This window comes from Trichosurus vulpecula, chromosome 5, assembly GCF_011100635.1.
Source record: "Trichosurus vulpecula isolate mTriVul1 chromosome 5, mTriVul1.pri, whole genome shotgun sequence".
NCBI lineage: Eukaryota > Metazoa > Chordata > Mammalia > Diprotodontia > Phalangeridae > Trichosurus > Trichosurus vulpecula.
In genome coordinates this window covers 95,083,985-95,103,296 of record NC_050577.1, presented here as the reverse complement: position 1 = coordinate 95,103,296, position 19,312 = coordinate 95,083,985, and the positions used below count along the sequence as shown (strand labels likewise).

The 19,312-nt window shown below is 41.0% G+C and overlaps 1 protein-coding gene across 3 annotated transcripts; it reads left to right on the top strand.

Moving 5' to 3' along the window:
* The first annotated feature begins 2,110 nt into the window (after positions 1-2,110).
* On the top strand, positions 2,111-18,464 carry LOC118850185 (GTPase IMAP family member 7-like). 3 transcript variants are annotated; one of them, XM_036759401.1, is made up of 5 exons: positions 2,165-2,219; positions 5,424-5,482; positions 13,204-13,299; positions 13,725-13,773; positions 14,709-18,464. In XM_036759401.1, the coding sequence occupies exons 4-5, from the start codon at positions 13,731-13,733 to the stop codon at positions 15,629-15,631; spliced, it is 966 nt and encodes a 321-aa protein (XP_036615296.1). In that variant the 5' UTR covers positions 2,165-2,219; positions 5,424-5,482; positions 13,204-13,299; positions 13,725-13,730; the 3' UTR covers positions 15,632-18,464. The 3 variants fall into 3 exon arrangements, with proteins under 3 accessions (XP_036615298.1, XP_036615297.1, XP_036615296.1); XM_036759402.1 differs by lacking the exon at positions 13,204-13,299 and having other exon boundaries at positions 2,114-2,219; XM_036759403.1 differs by lacking the exons at positions 13,204-13,299; positions 13,725-13,773; positions 14,709-18,464 and adding an exon at positions 8,866-10,380 and having other exon boundaries at positions 2,111-2,219.
* Positions 18,465-19,312: the final 848 nt, after the last annotated feature.

Sequence of the window (19,312 nt, the reverse complement as noted above, 5' to 3'; positions counted from 1 at the left end):
TCACATTAAACTTGTTTACACAAAAAAAATTTCATTTTTATGTTCAAAAGTCATTAAATATATAATAATGCTGTACAAGCTAGTAATACCTCATGCAACTGTGTAGTGTTTCACACATGCATGCATTTGCTGTGGAGGAAAAATATTTGTAGTATAACTGGACAATTATTTAGTGTTTAAGGTGCCATTAAAGAATTTTTAGTGTAAAACCCTTGGACCATTGGATTAATAGATGGGAACCACTGGCCTAAGAAATGTAAAATCTTAGTGTAGCTAGCCAGTGTCAGACCTTAGAATTGACATCTTCCTTCTTGTGGCATTAGGATAGATTTTTATAGCCTGACTGAAATGTCATCAATTATGTATTTAACGTTCTTCTTCCAACAGGACAGCAAACTCCTTGACTGTTGACTTTTCTTTCCCAGAGTGAAGTTTGCTGTATCTTCAGTGTCCTAATAAAGTATCCTTGAGAGTTTTTCAAGTGGCTTCTCCAATATTATTGGCTTAAGTTTCCATCCTAGTGTGTTCTCCCTAGTATTAATTGGTTGAAAATCATTAGTCTGCCAGCCTTAAGTAACATTTAGAGAGGGATATTTATTAAGGTGGTATAGTAAGAAGGATTGGTATAAAACCATCCCACTAAAAGTCTATTTCACACTCTTATACAGCAGTAGATAGTGAGTTAAAGGGAAAATGGGCTCAAGCTTACAGAGTTCGTGTGACAAAGGGACATGGCACTTCGTAGGTCCTGGTTTCTGGAAACCCCTTTCTCTCCTTTATGGGATGCTCAAGGAGTTCCCCTTAGATATGGTATAGTTTCTTAGCAGGGCATCTTGTGGAGCTTTAAGTCTATCTACCTTGTCCTTAAGTCCCAATGCAGGCACTAAGACAAGCCGATCCAGGGGTCCTGCTAGAACACTTGTGGACGGATTAAAAGTCCAAAATCCTGTGGACCTTTCAAAGCTTGCAAGGTCTTCCTCCAACCAAATCAGGTCAGGGGAAGACCTAGGCTGAGGGTGGAGCCAAAGCCTCTTCTTACTCCCCAGACGGTTCCTTCTCAGGGGGTTTAGCTGGAACGCCTCACTAGTTTCAACCTCTTGAATGGCTCCAGTTCTCAACTTCTTATACTTGTGAAATGAATTTGTTTAATGCTGAAGTGCAAGACTTCATATTTATCCTTCTTGAATTGCGTTTTGTTAGATTTAGACATGTGGTCTAGTCCAGGGTTTCTCATCTTAGGGTGCACAGACAGGGGGAATCTGTGATATTTTGGAGAATCCAAAAACTCAAGTGAGAAAAAAACCCATCTTTACTTTCACTAGCCTCTAACTCAAATGAACTATTTCCTTCAATTATGAATTGAAAAAAATTTCCAAGGAAGTATACATAGGCTTCACTGGATTGTCAAAGGAATCTATGACACAAAAAAGGTCGAGAACCCCATCTGTCAAGATCCTTTTGGACCCTGTTTGCCATTTAATGTGTTAGTGATCTCTCCCAACCTTTACCTTCTACAAATTTGACAAGTATCCCATTTATGCTTTCATCTGTTCAGTGTAATAGCTAAGATAGCCACCAGATGGCACTCTTCTCAAACTGTAACTCTCAGTATGGGGATTATGGATACAGGGTACCAACGTTTTAACAGACTGCCATGTACTGGCTAGAAAATAGGGGGTAATAAAGGCTGCGAACTCCTGAGTTGTTTCCTTCACAAAGATTCTGATTTTGTGTTTGACTTCAAAAGTGGTTTCACCCATTGTTTCTGAGTTCCAACCCAGAGCATGAGATACAATATTAAATGATATAAATCCTTACAATTTTCTGGATCTGTTCCTCCCTCTTGAAAGGGATAATGGAAAGAACCCATTCTAGATCTGTTACTTCCCACCTGTGTGACCTTGAGCTAGTCACAAGTGCCCTGGGCAACTCTGACAATAGGAATTTAAGCACTGTGGACAGCTGGCATCTGGGGGTTAGGGAGACCTTGGCGAGCTCACCAAGCCATCCAGAAACACTGCTGATCTTTTCATCACAAATTAGAAGGCTTCATTATAGCCTACTGCCTCAGGAGGGCCCCAGAGTTCATTGGTTAAGGCCACTCCCCGAGCATTCTGACAGGAAGACAACTCCTGGTTTTATAAGCAAAAGTGAAAGCAACAGCTCAGATCGCTTTAGCAGCCCACTGGAGAAGACTTTTTCTACTTCTCTGGGAGAAGGTGAGCCTTGGGAAGGGGCTGGGAAATAGCAGGGATGTGGGAAAAGATGTGATAGGTTAGAGGAGTCAGGGGAGGAAAGGAGCAGGGATTTCAGGGCTTGGCATTGGGAGAGGAAGGGTGAGTCAGTTTAATGCACATACTTAGCTAATTTGTCGGTCTACTTCTTCTGATTTAATAGCTTTTTTTCACTGTATGTTACTGAAGGAAATGGTCCATGTTACAAGGATTTTTAGAAAAAGTATTCTCCTCATGATTACCCTTCCAATGAATGATGATTCTCTAGGACTGCACATGCTCACCTGTGCCCTACACACATGATAAATATGGATAGAATTCTGGACTAGGAAGGTGTGGATTCAGATCCTACTCCATACATTTACAGGCTATGTGACCTTAAGTCACTTGCCTCCTTGGGCCTCAGTTTTCTTATCTGTAAAATAAGGAATTTGGATTTTACAGTCTCTAAGGTCTCTTACAGCACTAAATCTACAGTAGCAGCAGAGGAGGCTGCCTTGTTCAGCTCTATCCCAGAATCAAAATGGCAGCTTTACTCTGCGCACAGGGGAGCCATAGAGCCAGCCTGAGAAGGCCAGGAGAGTAGGACTGCCCTTTGCTCTACAGGGCAACTTTGCCCCAACTAACCTAATGTTTGGGGAACAAGAAGCCATTAAAGGGAGGGAGGCTGACTGGTTTCCTGGCTACCCAGACTGAGCCTCAGAGGGTGTCTGAATCTTAATGGGATCATCACTGATGTAAGGCCTAGGGGGAACCTCAGCTTTCCAGGTTAAAAATCTGAATTTTATGGGTAGCTTGGTGGCACAGTGAGTAAAGCACTGGCCCTGGAGTCAGGAGGACCTGAGTTCAAATTCGGCCTCAAACACTTGACACACTTACTAGCTATGTGACATTGGGTAAGCCCTGCCTTCCCCCCTGCAAAACAAAACAAAAAATCCCTGAATTTATCTGTATAAATTCCTGGGAGGGAACTTTAACTTTCCAGGATAAAAACCTGAATTCTATCTGCATAAGTACCCTGAGGGTCTTCCCCTTTCAGTTCGATTTTTTTTCTCTTCTTCTTCTTCTTTTTTTTTTTTAAATTAAAGGGGCCATCCCTTGACTCACTTCTTAAAGAAGCCTATTCACTGAATGGGCATTGCCTCACTCAAAGTGAGAACCTGAAAAACCCTTAGATTAAAAGTGCTAGTGTGTCTCAATTCATCCCGGGCCATCTCCAGTCATCCTGATGAATATCAGGGCACTGCATCCAGATGGCTCTGAAGGAGAAAGTGAGGCTGGTGACCTTGCACAGCCTTCCCTCACTCACATCAAAGTCAACTGTAAGTCTTTTCATCTTTACCTGATATCCACCACAGCAGTCTGTATAAGTAAGGAATAATTAGGCCTTGGGCATCGTAGTTCATGCAAATTAAACTCACTAGAAACTTATTGCTAAATTAGAATGACAATTAAGTAAGTTTAGATAGGGAGTTGTTCCTGTAAGATAACAAATACAAATCCTCTGGAGAGCAAATTAGAGATCTGAAGGTATTTGGTGAGGATAGAATTAGGTCCAAGGAAGCAGGAGGTTCTTTCAAGAAACACACACACACACACACACACACACACACACACACACACACACAGATTTTATTGATATCTTTTCTGTATTTATCACCTAGATTTCCTTGACCTCAAATCTTCTTTCCCTTCTCCCCTACTAGAGTAAACCCCTAAGACAAATACATAAAAATAGGAAGAAAAAGAGGAAGGAGGAAAGAAATTCATCAAAACTAGTTGAAACATTAGAAAAAAAAATCCAGTGTCATATCTCATGTTCTACATTTTTGAATCCTGACCTCTGTTTTCTTTTTGTCAGGTCAGACTTCTTATTCACTATATAATACCATTCAGGTTTTTTTTTTCTTTATGGTAGCTTTTATTCCCATTTATTTTCATGTAGTTATTATATTCTTGTCAGTGTCTGCTGCTGCTCCAACAAGCCTAGAGAAGTACAGGTTATTTTGGATCCTTAGACTTCTGTCCTAAGCCTCCTCATCTTGGACTCACTCAGAAAAGGGAAAAAGAAGAGGATGGGTCAAGAGTCTATACATAGCCGATCAGCATCAGCTTGATCAGTGATCACATGGCAACTAGCTAATAGTAACAGCCAACTTGCAAAGTTATATATATACATGTGTATGTATGTGTATATGTATATGTGTATGTGTGTGTGTATATATATATATATATATATAAAATGCAGTAGATAAAGGACTTTACTTGAAGGGGAGCCAAATCTAAAGTTGGGATACCTACGGTAGGTTCAAATCCTCCCTTAGGTGCTTGCTGCATGGCCATGGGCAACTTTCTGAGCCTCAGTTTCTTCATCTTTTAATTGGTGATAATGGTGCCTGCACTATGAACCTCACAATGTTGTTGAAAAGAAAGTATTTTTAAAATCTTCAAACATTATTAAAATATGAGCTATCTTGATGGGTCTCAGAAGGCCCTGTTGTTAGAACATTCTTTATATTTGTTTGGGGCACTTCATGAGGAGCCCTGGGCATCTCTCTATGGAGTTACAGTGGAGAATTATGGGATGCTCAGTTTTCCCTCCCTAATCTATGACATTTCTGCTTTGCTTTCAAAGTCTAGCTCAATTCATCTGATATTTACAAAGTTTTAATGAGTGTATACTATAAGCAAGACAGTTTATTAGACTCTGTGGAAGAGTGTGGGGAAGGGAGACTGAAGTACAAGTCCTCCAGGGATTAGAATCTTGTAATGGGAATATGATACACTAATAACTCCAGTTTAAGGTAAAAGAACAAGGCCTTTGTGAATTGCACCATTCCGTGAGTTCAGAGGAGGGGAGATCATCCCCAGTTAGTATGATCTGGGGAGGCTTCATGGAGGAGGTGGTCCTTATTGATCATACTTGCCCCTGACATTTACAATCATTGCCACAGAGTTCAGGGCTTGTTTTATCTGTATGTCTTATCTCCCCAAGCAGATTGCCAGCTTCTTGTGGGCGGGGGACATCTCCCATATTTCCTTTATATCATCTGCAGGGCTAACCATAGTTATGGGAACATCGGTACACAACGGGTGCTAAATAAAATGTACTGGTTAAGTTTTCATATTTCTACAAATGTCAAAACAAATACAGATGTGTATTTTCCTTTGTCTCTCCCTCTCTCCCAGTCCTGCTACCTCACCACTGTTCAGAGATGGGATCCAGCTCAAGTAAATCTGCCAGTACAGTGAGTATCACTTTCCTCAATTCCTTGTACTCTGGTGACTAAAAATCACAGATAGACTCCACAGAGGCATAGAATGCCTAGGCCAAGAGAGCTAGTCCAAAATCAATCGGCCTCTTTCCTCTCTCTCCATTTGACATCTACATGCCTTAGACAGATGGAGCCCCACAGAGACAATGGAGCAGTTTCATTTCTGGGTGTCCTCCAGATCATGGCAACGGACTATTCCCATGAAAGTAACCTAATGAGTTCTACTTTATTGGGCAGGAAATTCTAATGGCTCAATAATAAATTTTTGAGAACACATTAGCTCTATGATGACCTCTAAGTAAATTATAAAGATGAAACTGTGAATATGTAAAATTTAGCAACATGTCAAGAACTTTGTCCTCATTTGAATTATAAAGTAAGAGACAGGGGTTTCTAGTGATTTTCCAGCTTCCCTTTTGTGCCTTTCCCTCTTAAGAACCCCTTTTTGTACTTTGTGACTCTTCCTGAATGAGGTAGGACTCCCCACCAAGAAGCCCCACAAAATAGGCAGATCTTCCCCCTGGACCTAGCCTTTTTCTCTTCTTTGTTATGCACACTTATCCACCCTGTGTGCCACACTCTCACCTCTCTGTTAGCATATCATCTGATCAATTTATCAAATCTAAGGCATAAATGGCTGATAATGATTTAATGAGATTCTCTTTTTTGAAAACATCCTTTGAATTTTGAGTTTTTCTGTGCTTTAAGCTAGAGAAATGAATGGTAGTGGGAGACATCTTGTCAAGTCCTTTCTTTTTCCCTCCAGAAAAGGAAATTGCATCATTAAGGCCACGCTTAAGTCTGCCTATGTAAAAAAACAGCACTCTCTGGCAGTATAATTAAGTCATTGATTTGTAGACTGTTAAAACTGGAAGGGACATCAGGAGTCACTTTGTCCAACTCCTTCAGTAGATGGATGAGAAACCAGAGACCCAGGAAGCAGAAGCAGGTGCATAATCCCAGGACATCCCTTAGTGCTCCATGTCCATGTTGATGAATTCTAAGATTTCCTTATCTCATCACAATCCATTGTCATCCCACCTCTTCCTCTGCCTTGCAACTCCACATCTCTTCTTTATCTTCATTGTCACCCTCAGTCCTCATGCCCTTCAGTTCTCTCCCAGGCCATCATCCCTGCACTGGTGCACTCTCTTCTCTTCCCTATCTAGATCCTTTGTTGAACCAGTATAATTCTCTTTTGAGATCTCTTTTTCTGAGATTCTTGTCCCCCTATCCTATCATCCATCTTACCCTGCCAAGCCACAGACTTGTGTTACTCCCACCATCTTCTGCCTTTGCTTCAAATCTTGTGCTGCTGAAAGAAGCTGGAGAAAACCCAAAACTATGGTGACCAGGTGCACTCCAAATTGATGTTATGTAGTCTCAACTGAGACCTCACTACAAGACACTCCTGCAGGCAGTGGCTTTTAAAATACTTATGGCCCAGGAAAGGATAACACAGCAAGCTATTTTTCTGCCTTTAGTATCTTGGTATTAATTAGTTTATCAGAGATTAGCAAGTCAGTCACCTACCTGGACACTAAGGAATAGAACATAAAGCAGCAAAGTTTTGGTAGGGGAGAAGAAAAGGGAAGATCTAGAACCATAGTAGAGGAAGACCTGGGTGATCAAGGTCAACCTCTCCACCTTCAAGGTTCATTTCAGGGAGACCAAAGAAAGGAACAGAGCTCATTAAAGAGACATCGGAAAACACTGAAGAGAAATGTTGCTGACTTTATGGCTTTGACAGGGATCTCTCCTAGCCGGAGAAGTGAGGAGGGGAGCTGAATTGTCTTGTCCTCCGCTCTGGTCCTCGGCCAGGAGCAGAGGCCCACAAAGCCAGAAACCAACGGTTAAGCCAACAGTTTCACCCAAGTCAATTTTATCTTCAGGAACATCACAAGGACTAGATGTGGTTGGTGGATAATAGAGATAATCATTGGGAAACCCCATATTTAGTAAGTACATAATACATGCCCACTGCTGTGTTAGACACTGTGGAGACAGCAGATAAGGAGAAGATATGGTCCCTGCTTTAGGTCTGATGGGGGAGAAAAGATGACCACATCAGCATCAGCACAAAGCCTTATTAAGTGCTGTCTATGTGAGAGGCCCTCTGTTACGTACCGGGAAAACAAAAATGAAGCCCTCAAGAAGCTTGCCTTCTAAAAGGGAAGAAAAACTGTGTTTATAGAAAGAGGCAGCTTCACATTGTGGATGGGGCTCTGGACTTGGACTCAGGAAGACCTGGATTCAAATTCTGCTTCAGAAACTTGCTGTGTGACCCTGGGTTAATCACAATCTTTCTATGCCTCAGTTTCCTTATATGTAAAATGAGGCACTCAGATTCTGTGACTGCCAAGGTCCTTTTCAACTCTAGATCCATGAACCTAAGAAGCAAATACAAAATAAATACCAGATAGTTTTGGGGAAGGATCCATCATAAATTGAAATTCCAGAAGGCCTCAGGAAATAGGTGGCATTTCAGCTCTGCATTGAAGGAGATAAGGGTTTCTAAGAGGTGGTGGTGAGGACAGAGTCCATTCAGAAATGCATGACAGCCTGTAGGCCCATAGGGGACAAACCATGACTTTTACTCCCTCCCCTCATACATGGAAGTTTTCAAGTCCATCTCTTGAGGAAATTGATTTCCTCTTAATTATTAACTTTGCCTATAATTAGGGAAAACTAGCAACAGCTTGAGGTGGTGCCTCAAACATTGTAATTAAATGACAATAACTATGTAGTGAGTATTGAAACAAAACTGACAACTAGGTATCTTTCCCACTAAGCTCTAACTCATCAAGTTAATAACTCACACTCATGTAGTGCTTTGGGTTTTGCAAAGAATTTTAGAGATTTTGCCTCATTTTATTCTCACAAGAACCCTGGGAGGTAGATGGCATTTTTATCTCCATTTTGCAGATGAAGACACAGACAGGCAGAGGTTAAGTGACTCACTCAGGGTCACACAGCTTGTAAGTATCTGAGGCTAGTTTTAATCTCAAGCCTTTCTGAATCCAGGACAATGCTTTTATCAGCTTTTCCTGACTTCAGATCCAGTGCTTTTCCTACTGGGCCACCTAGCAGCCTTACTTATTGATTCTAATCTTTAATTTATTTTTGAATTTCCAGCCTATATGGAATGTTTCTTTGTAACTCAGCCCATTTCTGTTTACACTGAGTCAAAAGTCAGTCCTAGAGGTCTACATAGTCTTAAGGTTCTGAGACGATTGGCTAAATAGGCATCTAAAGCCCAGTCATTTCTACCAACTTCCCTCCTGTAGTGGCCTTTCCTCACCTTTCCTTATTACCTAGATGATAGAGTTTTCAATCAGGCAAATTTATCCCCACAGATCCCTGGTGACAGTGTGAACTATAAGCCTGATAATGCCCTGAGGATTGTCCTGGTTGGGAAAACTGGAAATGGAAAAAGTGCAACAGGAAATACCATCCTTGGGGAAAAAAGCTTTGTATCTGAAATTTCATCTGGTTCAGTGACCAAGAAATGTGAAAGGAGAATCAAGAAACGGGAGTCCAAGGAAGACCTTGTGGTTGTGGATACACCTGGACTGTTTGATACAAAGGAAAGCCTGTGGACCACCTGTGAGGAGATCAGTCGCTGTGTTATCCTTTCTTCCCCAGGCCCACATGCCATCATTTTGGTTCTGCAGCTGGGGCGCTATACAGATGAAGAGCAGCAAACTATCTGCTGGATCAAGGGGCTCTTTGGGCCCAATGTCACAAAGTACATGGTCATCTTGTTTACTCGGAAAGATAATCTGGATGGTCAGACGCTGGACAAGTTTTTGGAAGGCTCTAACACAAATCTCAAAATGCTCCTTAAAGATTGTAAGGGGAGATACTGTGCATTCAATAACAGAGCCCTGGGTACTGAAAAAGAAGCCCAAATGGAAGAGCTGCTGGATATAATAGAGAAAATGAAGCTGCATAATAAGGGTGCATGTTTTGCAGATGACATATACAAGAAAACTGAGGAAAAACTGAACAAAACAACAGAACACCTGAAGAGGACGTACGAACAGCATTTAGAAAATGACATCCATGACGTGGAAGAAGAGTATGCCAGGAAAGAAAACCCCACAGATGAGGACGAAACCAAAAAAGATTCTAAAATAAGAGAGCTAAAGCAAAAATATGAGGAAAATGTGAAAAACATAAGAGCAAAGGCAGAGCAAGAAACAAATATTCTGAGAGAAGTGGCAGAACTAATTAGAAAGTCTATTGCTAATATTTCAAGTTGGTTCCAAAAGTTCAAGTAGGATCTTTAAAGAAAATGAACCTACTTTCTTTTGTTCAGAGCTATCTCTAATTTTATGTAAACTGTATCTATACATAGAATTCCCTGATCCTCTTCATATCACTCAAAAATAAGGATTTTTTTTCAAGCCAAGATACATTAGATATGAAGGGATGGAGCTCCACCCAGTGCTGTGCCATATTATAGCTCTGAGAATGCAACTCCCCTCTTCTTTTATCTGAGCCTTTACTAGCCATGTGTCTAGAGACCTGGTCCCCGAGTGTAAAGTTTGTGGGCCAGCCACCTCAAATCCTCCATGTAAATGGATAGGTAATAAATTACTAGACAGAAATGTTTAAGTCAATAAAGGAGTCTGGGTATGGCAGCAAAGTCTGAGGTCTGAGGAGGACCAGAAATTAGTGGATGATATTCTCATTTATTTCCTGGTTTTTATGCTTATTTCATCAAATTGTTTCAAATTCTTTATTCCTGATTATTTATTTATTTATTCCTTTATTAGTCCCAGAGTCTATAGAAGTCTTCCTTGTCTGTGATTAATTCTGTGTCTCCTTTGTACATTTTAAAATAAAATTTTCCTGCCTCCTAAACACCCACATTTCACTTTTATCACATCCACTGCTTTGCCCCATGTAGAATGTAAGCTCCTGGGAAGTATGGATTGTTTGCTTCATTGTACTTGTATCTCCAGTGCCAACAGTATCTGGCATATGTTTTGGTTGTTGTTTAGTTATTTTCAATTGTGTCCAACTATTTGTGAGCCCATTTGAGCTTTTATTGGCTAATATACTGGAGTGATTTGGTATTTTCTTCTCCGATTCATTTTAACGATAAGAAAACTAAGGCAAGCAAGGTTATGTGACTTGTCCAGGGTCACACGGCTAGTAAGTGTCTCAAGCTGGATTTGAACTCAGGAAGTTGAGTTGCACCACCTAGAAAAAAGAGGCTGTGGGAAATTCTCTGACTTGACAATTTTTGCAGATGTTAGCCATTCCTCCTAGCTCTTCTCATGAGATGGCTTAAGAGTCACAGGCCTTTGTTCACTTAAGTCACCAAGAGGCCCCAGGTGCTAAGAACATGAGAAGAGAAATCAGAACCTGCTCTCTCTCTCACCCTCATCAGGAAACGGTTTTCTGTCTTTTGACTGATCTAGCTATAGAAGCCAAAGACCACCCCAGTGAATTGGGCGGTGTATCTGCTGAATGAAACTCAGAGGCTACATACAGTTGAGAGCAAGCACATTCTAGACTGTGGCAGCATTATGAGATCAATCAGACAGGTCTCTAAGAGGGCAGACATCCTTTCTGTACTTCAGTTTTCTACTCTGCAGGTTCTCCTCAAGCCTCTGAAGGGCTTAGACAGCACATCTCACCTCCATTTCTGCAGTCCTGTGATGCATTTGAATGTCAGAGAAGTCAGGAGTATGGCCCTATGGGGCAATGCAGATGGGAGGAACAGAGAGATAATTCTTCCCTCTGGGGACCATGGAAACGGACTCAGGCATCACCAAATCACCCAAGTTTGCTTTGGGACTCTCAGTCTCCCCGTTGTGTATCTTTTTCCATCCCTGATGTTACAGTTTTCTTGCATATCTTCCCTCTTCTCCTTCTCCTACTCCCTTTAAGCCACCAGTGCACTAATTCATTGTTGGTAGAATTGTGAAATGATCCAATCATTTTGGAGCGTTATCTGGAGTTTTACCCAAAGAGTTATTAAACTACCTATACCCTTTGACCCAGCATGAATCCTACTTGGTCTATCTCCAAATATTATTAGGGAAAAAGGAAAAGCATCTATACCTTCTAAATGTTTATAGTAGCTCTCTTTGTGGTGGCCAAGAACTGGAAATTGTAGGAATGCTCATCAACTACGGAATGGCTGAACAAGTTGTGGTATATGATTGTGATGGAATACTACTGTGCTGCAAGAAACGATGAGCTCAATGACTTTAGAAAAACATGGAAAGACTTGCATGAAATAATGAAGAGTGAAGTGAGGAGAACCAAGAGAACATTGTTTACAGTAACAGCAGGATTGTTTTAAGAATAGCTTTGAGTGAATAAGTCATTTTGCTTATTATAAATACACAAATGAGCTATAAAGGACATATTAACAAAGATGCTATCTGCATCCAGAAAAAGAACAGATAAATAGAAATATGTATAGAGTAATTTTACACACATACACACACACATGCACATATCTGTGTCTAATGGTAGTCTAGGGTGGGGGGAGTGAAGACAAAAGAAGAAAAAGAGAGAAATTTACATGATAATTTTGTTGTATATTTAAAAGGAGTAGGAAGTTGTGCGTGGTAAATTTGCAGTTTCGTATACTCTCATCTTTTTTGTTGTGCTATGACATGGAAATGCTTGTTTTATTCCATAATTTAAAAATAAAATATCCCAATGCCCTTAAAAATCTGTCTTCTACTTTCCAAGTCCATTTTATGAACAGGTTCCATTGTAGGTCCTTCCCTTCTCCCTATCTGTGAGTAGAAGTCCTCCCTCAGTCTCTCACCAAAGGGGACTTGGATTATGGCACTTGCTCTGCTCCTACCTGCAAGACCTTTGGCAAAGAAACCTCTCCCATCCTTAGCTTCAGCTTCTTCTTCTATAAAAAGCTGGCATTGCACTAGATAGCTCTAATATTTGGGGTTTTCTGACCATACTTCAGCTCAAAGAAAGGCAGCAGCCCCTGGCCTGCTAGGGTGAGGAGGAAAGTAGCTGAGCTTTGGTGGGCAGGGGAGCACTGGGAGGGACACCCAGCTTTGAGCCAGCAGCTGTGATGGGAGAGGTGAGCAGAAACCAGATCTTTGTCCACTTTGGACCTACCTGACTGCTGGCCTAGAGCAATAGGAAGGGACTCTGTGGTCAGTAAATTCTCCTCAGAGGCTTATTCTGTCTACCAATGGCAGATTCTGGCCAGTTCCCTGAAGGGACCAGATCTTCCATTCACAAAGGACATAGGGTTGGGTTGAAGAAAGAGAGAAAAGCTGAGTTGTCCCAGAGTGCTGATGGAACTAGATGGACTTTAGTAACATTTAACATTTCAGGGGTCTTGGGGGTCTAAGTTTTATGTTAGAAAGCAAAAAATAACTCATCAGGAGTGATTCCCATTTGGCTCTGAGTCAGCTGGGCCAGCTTTACACATAAGGAGAGAGATAATCTGTCAGAATCCATGATTTCAGGGGCTCTGGAACTTCCGCAGCCCTAAAAGTTCTTCCCTTTTTTTTTGGATGGGGGAAGGCAGGGCAATTGGATTCTTCACTTTAATAAAGAACAAAGTCTCCATTCAGTCCTCCATGCAGCTGTCTAATTGATATTCCTAACACACAGATCTAAGCATGTCATACCTGTCCTCAAACATCTTTAGTGGCTCCCTATTACCTCTAACAAACTCCTCTATTTTACAGGTGAGGAGACTCTGAGAGGTTAAGCTACTCGCCTTATATCACATAGCTAATAAGTTCCTGCTCTAGGATTTGAACCTCCATCTCCCATCTGATAAGGTATTATGCATTAGGGGGTTAACCATTCTGGGCATTTTCATTTTAAAAGATGAAAATTCTTACCTAACGGAATGAATCAATTGTCCTTGAACATTAGGCACCCATTAATGGAATAGAGGATCACAGGGCAAGAAGGATTCTGAGAGATTATTTAGCCCAAGTTACAGAGGAAACTGAGAAGGAAAGAAAGATGGACTTGTTCAAGGTCCTGCAGGATTAAAGACAAAGTCTCCTAATTCCAATCTCAGTGCACTTCCTCTTATGCACAACGGCCTCAGTCCAGGAAACATCCATCCCTGACTGCCAACCATCCTCACTGTCTCTACCCTGCCCTTGGTGTGTCCAGATCCATAATGCCAAGAGTAATGACTCACCCAGAGTTTCCACTATTTATTTAAATCTTATTGTTTCTGTGCCTGTTCCAGGTAAACATGAGAGAAAGAAAAGTGACAAAAGATGAAGAAAATCCCTATGGTAAGGAATGTTTTTGAAAGGGCCCAAATGCCCACTTTCTGCTAGAATTCTAGGTGGCAGAAAACTTGTAGACTAGGTATTATGATCCCCCCTCCCAGCCCAAGATGTCAAGGCTAACAGGAAAAATCTACTACTTTCCCAGAGGAAGAGGGGCTCCATTTAGCGTGTTCTCAGTCATCAGCTCAGATGTTTAAGAGATATTCAAGGTTAGCAACACCACCACCATCTAAACTGGTATGAGCAATAAGTAACAAGGTTTACAATCTTGTAATATAGGTGCTGTTGTTATCTGCTTTTTACAAGTGAGGAGCCTGATGCTGAGATTCTTTAAGGTAACTGCCCAGGTCATAGACATAGTCAGTCCCTGAAGGCAGATTTGAACTCAAGTCTTCCTGGCTCCACAAAGAGTACATTATGTCACTCAGCTGCTTCTGTCAAGTATTATCACTTTTATTGACTAACAGTAAAGTCATATTTAATGCAAGTTCACAATGGAGCTAATGATCAAGATACACATCTATGGACTCAAAAGAAGGTAAGAGCTGGAGGGGAGCCCAGAGATAATTCAGGACAGGTAAATTCACTTGACAGATGAGGAAATCAAAGCTCAGAGAAGAGAAGGGATTCAATACTGGAGGTTATATATGGTGTATAACCAAGTGGAAGAACTAGGTCTAGAGCCCAGGACACAGCATGGAGCATTGCTGAAGGGGGCAAGCCTGAGTGGCAAGGGCAATTCTGGGTCTCTGGTTGAGGGCTCTGAGAAGGAGGCAGAGGAGTCAATTCTGGGGGGTATCTCTAACAAAGAATATTCTTTTGTTAAATTTTTCTTTTTTTATCTTTTTGTTAAATGGAAAAACTAAGCCCCAGAGAGTACACAGATCATGCTGAAAAGGTAGATTTGAGTTCCTAATAATAGTGTTTGCTCCCTGCAGATTCAAGAGAGGAGAGACTACTGCTACAAGAGCCCAAGCTGAGACTAATCCTGGTGGGGAAAACAGGAAGTGGGAGAAGTGCAACTGGAAACAGTATCCTTGGGGAAAATGTGTTTGTATCCAAGCTTGGGGCAGTGCCAGTGACCAAGGTTTGCAGCAAAGGGAGCCGGAGCTGGGGTAGAGGAGAAATTGAAGTCATTGATACTCCTGTCTTTAGCCTAGAAGTGTCTCCTGAAGGTCTAATTTCTCAAGAAATCTTTCGATGTTACCACCTCTCCTCCCCAGGGCCCCATGCATTGGTCCTGGTGACCCAGATAGGTCGCCACACTAAGGAGGACCAGGAAGCCGTGAAGAAAGTGAAGGAGATCTTTGGGAAAAATGTTATGAATCACACAGTCATCCTTTTCACCCGCAAGGAAGATCTTGGGGGGGAGTCCCTGAAAGAATATATCAATTTCACAGATAATAAGGCTCTGAAAGAGCTTGTTGCACAGTGTGGAGGTCGGGTCTGTGCCTTCAACAACCGGGCCACAGGGAGGGAGCAGGAAGAGCAAGTGAAGGAGCTGATGGATATAGTAGAGAGCCTGGTACAGAAGAACAGGGGAATGCACTATACCAATGAGGTCTACAGCCTAGTGGAAGAGCTCCAATGGGCCAGCCCAGAGGAGAAGTTAAGAAAATTTGGGGAGAAACTGGCTGAGTTACAGGAAAAGAATAAGAGGTCCAAGATATCATGGGCAAGAGTCTTCCCGAGGCTCAGAGATTTGTATGAATTAAGAAAATCTCACCCCAGACTATGGAAATTCAGCATTGCTACCTTTGGCATCTTCTTCCTGTGGCTAATGATCCCCAACAGTTTTTATGGTTTGTTGGGCACCAGAAGACTTTTTCATGGCTTGTTGGGCCCCACCAGTCATGAATAGCTGCTGGTTTCTAGCATCTTTATTACTCATTAGGGGCAATTGGTCAAGAGCAATGCCTTCTGAATTTGATCACCTCATGGCATGATCACCTTCTTAAGCCTTTCTAAAGCATACCCTGAAAAATCTATCTCATGTCTCATCTCCTTCAAGAAACCTTCCCAGCCAATGCCAGCTCTCATGGTGAAGGAAGCTTAGTGCCTTTAAAATAGCAATGCATTCGGAGGCAGATGATCTAGGTTCAAAATCTAGTTCTGCCCCTCATAGTCTATCTGAATTTAGATACAACCATTTAATTTCTATTGGTCTCACTTTCCTTATCTACCAAATGGGGGTGGGTGGGCTAGTTGATTTGTAAGGTTCCTCCTGGCTCTAAAATCTATGAAATCCCTTCCCTGAATTCCTTTCATACATAGATCTAGCTGCTGGAGCTGTTTCATATAGCTTGATTCCATAGGTATTTGAGGTTCAAAATCCTCCATTACTCTCTGCAAGGTTAGGAATGATGCCTTCACCTATAGCTACAATTGGCTACATTTGGACAGCATTTCAAGTTTTCTCACAACTCTATGAGGCAGGAAGTATGAGTATATTAGCCATATATTTTAGATGAGAAAAAAGACTTAGAGACATGTTCCCAGTAACCCAGATGCAAATGTTGGAACCAGATCTTCCAACTTCAGATATAGAGTGTTCTTAGCTGCTTCTCCTCCTCTATTTTCCCACAGGCCCCAGAACAAATTAAACATGTAGGAGACAGGCAATAAATGCTAGTTGAATTTAATAGAAACCTATTATTTCTATAAAGGAATGTACTATGTAATTTAAAATCTCTTGGTTGATCATCATTAAATGGAATTGATGATTATGGACACAAATCCAATGTATTTTATATTCACTGAGAGTGATTTACTGCATCTAGCTTTGTACACTCTGGCGATTCTTATCCCAAATCCCACTTTCACTAATGAGTTGTGTCTCCAGAGGTGAGGGTAGCTATGCTTCTTCCTCAGGGGAGAGATCTCAACCCTGAGGGATTGAAGGAATGTCTTTCTCTAATGTTATTGGCTCAAGCCTCCATTCTGGTGTGTACTCCCCACTCTCAATTGTCAGTTATAGTTATTAAATCTCTTATGTTATTGATGCCCTTTAGTGATTAGTGCTTCAGTATCATTTAACAAATTAATAGCAGTTAGCTTTCATGAAGAGATACTTACTGAGAAGATATAGCAAAGGCAGAAGTTACAAGTTACAAGAAGTTTCTTCCCAATAACTGGGGGGCACACTCTGCTCCTGGGGAGAATGGGCTTAACCTCAAAATAGTTTCTGCCAAACAGTTTCACTACGAAGTTACCTTATGAATGTGGAAGCCAATTGATGAATCATGGTCACTCCCTCTGCTACATTAGATCAACTGCTATGCCAATCAAGCACTTGTCACTCAGGACTCTGATCCTCATCAGTCTCAGCTGTCTGCAAAATGTGGCATGGACCCCAGCTCACAGACCTTTGGTGGTTGCCTCTCCCAGCCTTTCAAAGTTCACAAGGTTGCAGCCTATTCTGAAATTCCTTCACCCAAGAGCATGAAAACACAAAGTGGCAAAGAATATGAGTCCCATGGGACCAGGTGGGGAGCTAGGTAGCTACCAGAAGGAGGCTACTGTTCCTATTGCTATGCCTTCTCTTGGGAATAACAGGGCCATGTACTCTTAGCATCATGGATCAGAGATGGACTGAGGTCCCTCTCTTATCTAGAGGAGGCTCATTGCAGCTCCTCCTCTTTGTTCACCACCAAGAAGAGGAAAATAGCTGAGCTGCCCCCTTAGCAGGCTTTTGTATGCACTCTCATATCCACCTCAGCAGCATATCAAAAACCAGTCTCTTCACCCTATGGTTAATGGATCAGAAATAGAATACTTGGACATGTTCCAAAGTCATGTGGGAAATTAGCTCATGCTGCCCATGCTGGACACATTTACAAGGACTGGGGTCTCACTGGCCCATCCCATTAGATAGCCATCAATGACCTTGCAGCCTAAGAGATGTGAATTGAAATACGTCTCCTTCCAAGTGCTGTTGATACACGTGTTTCTTCTCTATGTGTTCTCTATGTGTATTCAGTCTTCCTACTGAGGCTGTGTGTGTCTGTTGGGAGAGTATACCCCAGGTTTACAGGCAATCTTACATTTTGCTGCTACTTTTATTACAAGCCATTTAATTAAATATCTTTGCTTTGAATTAATTAGATCACCTAGATTACTATTAACAGTAAACTTATGGTGGTGGTGGTAGTGGGGTCATGAGCTATAATTTTAGGGGTGTAGACTTACTAAGTACCAAGAATGTGGGCTAGTCATTTGCTGTGAGTTGACAGGTGCCACCATGCTTTGCATCAGCTTTTATTATTGTTAGCTTCAGGGCATCCAGGGACAGACAAATTCAGTGCTGATTGCATGTTTTACTAAATTATATACACACACAAATGTATGTGTGTATGGACATATACACACACATATACTATATAAAATATATAACATAAGAATCATAAGAAGAATTTAGATGTGTAAATGAGCAAGTCTATTAGTAAGATGGTAAATAGGAGCTGTTTTATACAGCACATGTCATTTCTTAGGGCATAACAAGCCATGCATTTGATGTAGGAATATTTTGAATTAAAAAACAGTGAATTAAAAAAAAAACAAGTTAAAGAAATAGTCTCATAGTTTTTGGGGAACTCAATGAAATGTTTTAATGATGAGTTTTAATGTTTTTATCATATCACTTTACTTAAAGTTTTGTTTCCTTATTTTTAAATTAAAAAAACAATCACCACTGAAATCACTATTTTAAAAATTCAATAAAAGTGTTTTAATTCAATAAAAGCATTCATTTTATTGAAAGCCCCAAATCAGTTTCTCTTAGCCTTGTGTAGATCCAGCAGACTGGGTAGATTTGTCATTCTATGGATGGACAAAAATGTTTGCCAGATGGTCTGTTTTGCATGTATACTCTATTTGTTTTTTCACAACAATGAACAAAAATTATATTTTAGAACAACTTCTTTTTTATATAATTAGCTTATGTACTTTCAGTTTTCAACATTCACTTCCATAAGATTTTGAGTTTTAAATCATCTCTCCCTTTATCCCCTCCTCCCTCCTCAAGATGGCATGCAATCTGATATAGGCTTTCCTTATACATTCATATGAAACATATTTTCTCAATTAGTCAAGATGTAAGGAAGAATTAAAACTAATGGGAGGAACCATGAGAAAGAAGAAGCAAAGCATAACAACAAAAGAAAAGGAGAGCAAATAGTATGTTTCCCTCTGCATTCAGACTCCAGAGTTCTTTCTCTGGATGTGGACAGCATTTTCTACTGTGAGTCTTTTGGAGTCGTCTTAGATCCTTGCGTTGCTGAGAAGAGCTAAGTCTATCAAAGTCAGTAATTGCACAATGTGGCTGTTGCTGTGTATAATGTTCTCCTGGTTCTGTTCACTTCACTTTGCATCAATTCATGTAAGTCTTTCTAGGTTTTTCTGCATTCATCCTGCTTGTCATTTTTTTATAGCACAATAATATTCCATCACAATCATATACCACAACTTGTTCAGTCATTCCCCAATTGATAGGCATCCCCTCAATTTTCAATTCTTCACCACCACAAAAAGAGCTACTATAAAT

What these genes read in the sequence shown, in the direction of transcription:
- LOC118850185 (XM_036759402.1), top strand. Translation starts at nt 5,450, where the DNA reads ATGGGATCCAGCTCAAGTAAATCTGCCAGTACA. An exon ending in CAAGTAAATCTGCCAGTACA is followed by an intron (nt 5,483 to 13,724) that starts GTGAGTATCACT and finishes TGCCTGTTCCAG; the next exon opens with GTAAACATGAGAGAAAGAAA. An exon ending in AGATGAAGAAAATCCCTATG is followed by an intron (nt 13,774 to 14,708) that starts GTAAGGAATGTT and finishes TGCTCCCTGCAG; the next exon opens with ATTCAAGAGAGGAGAGACTA.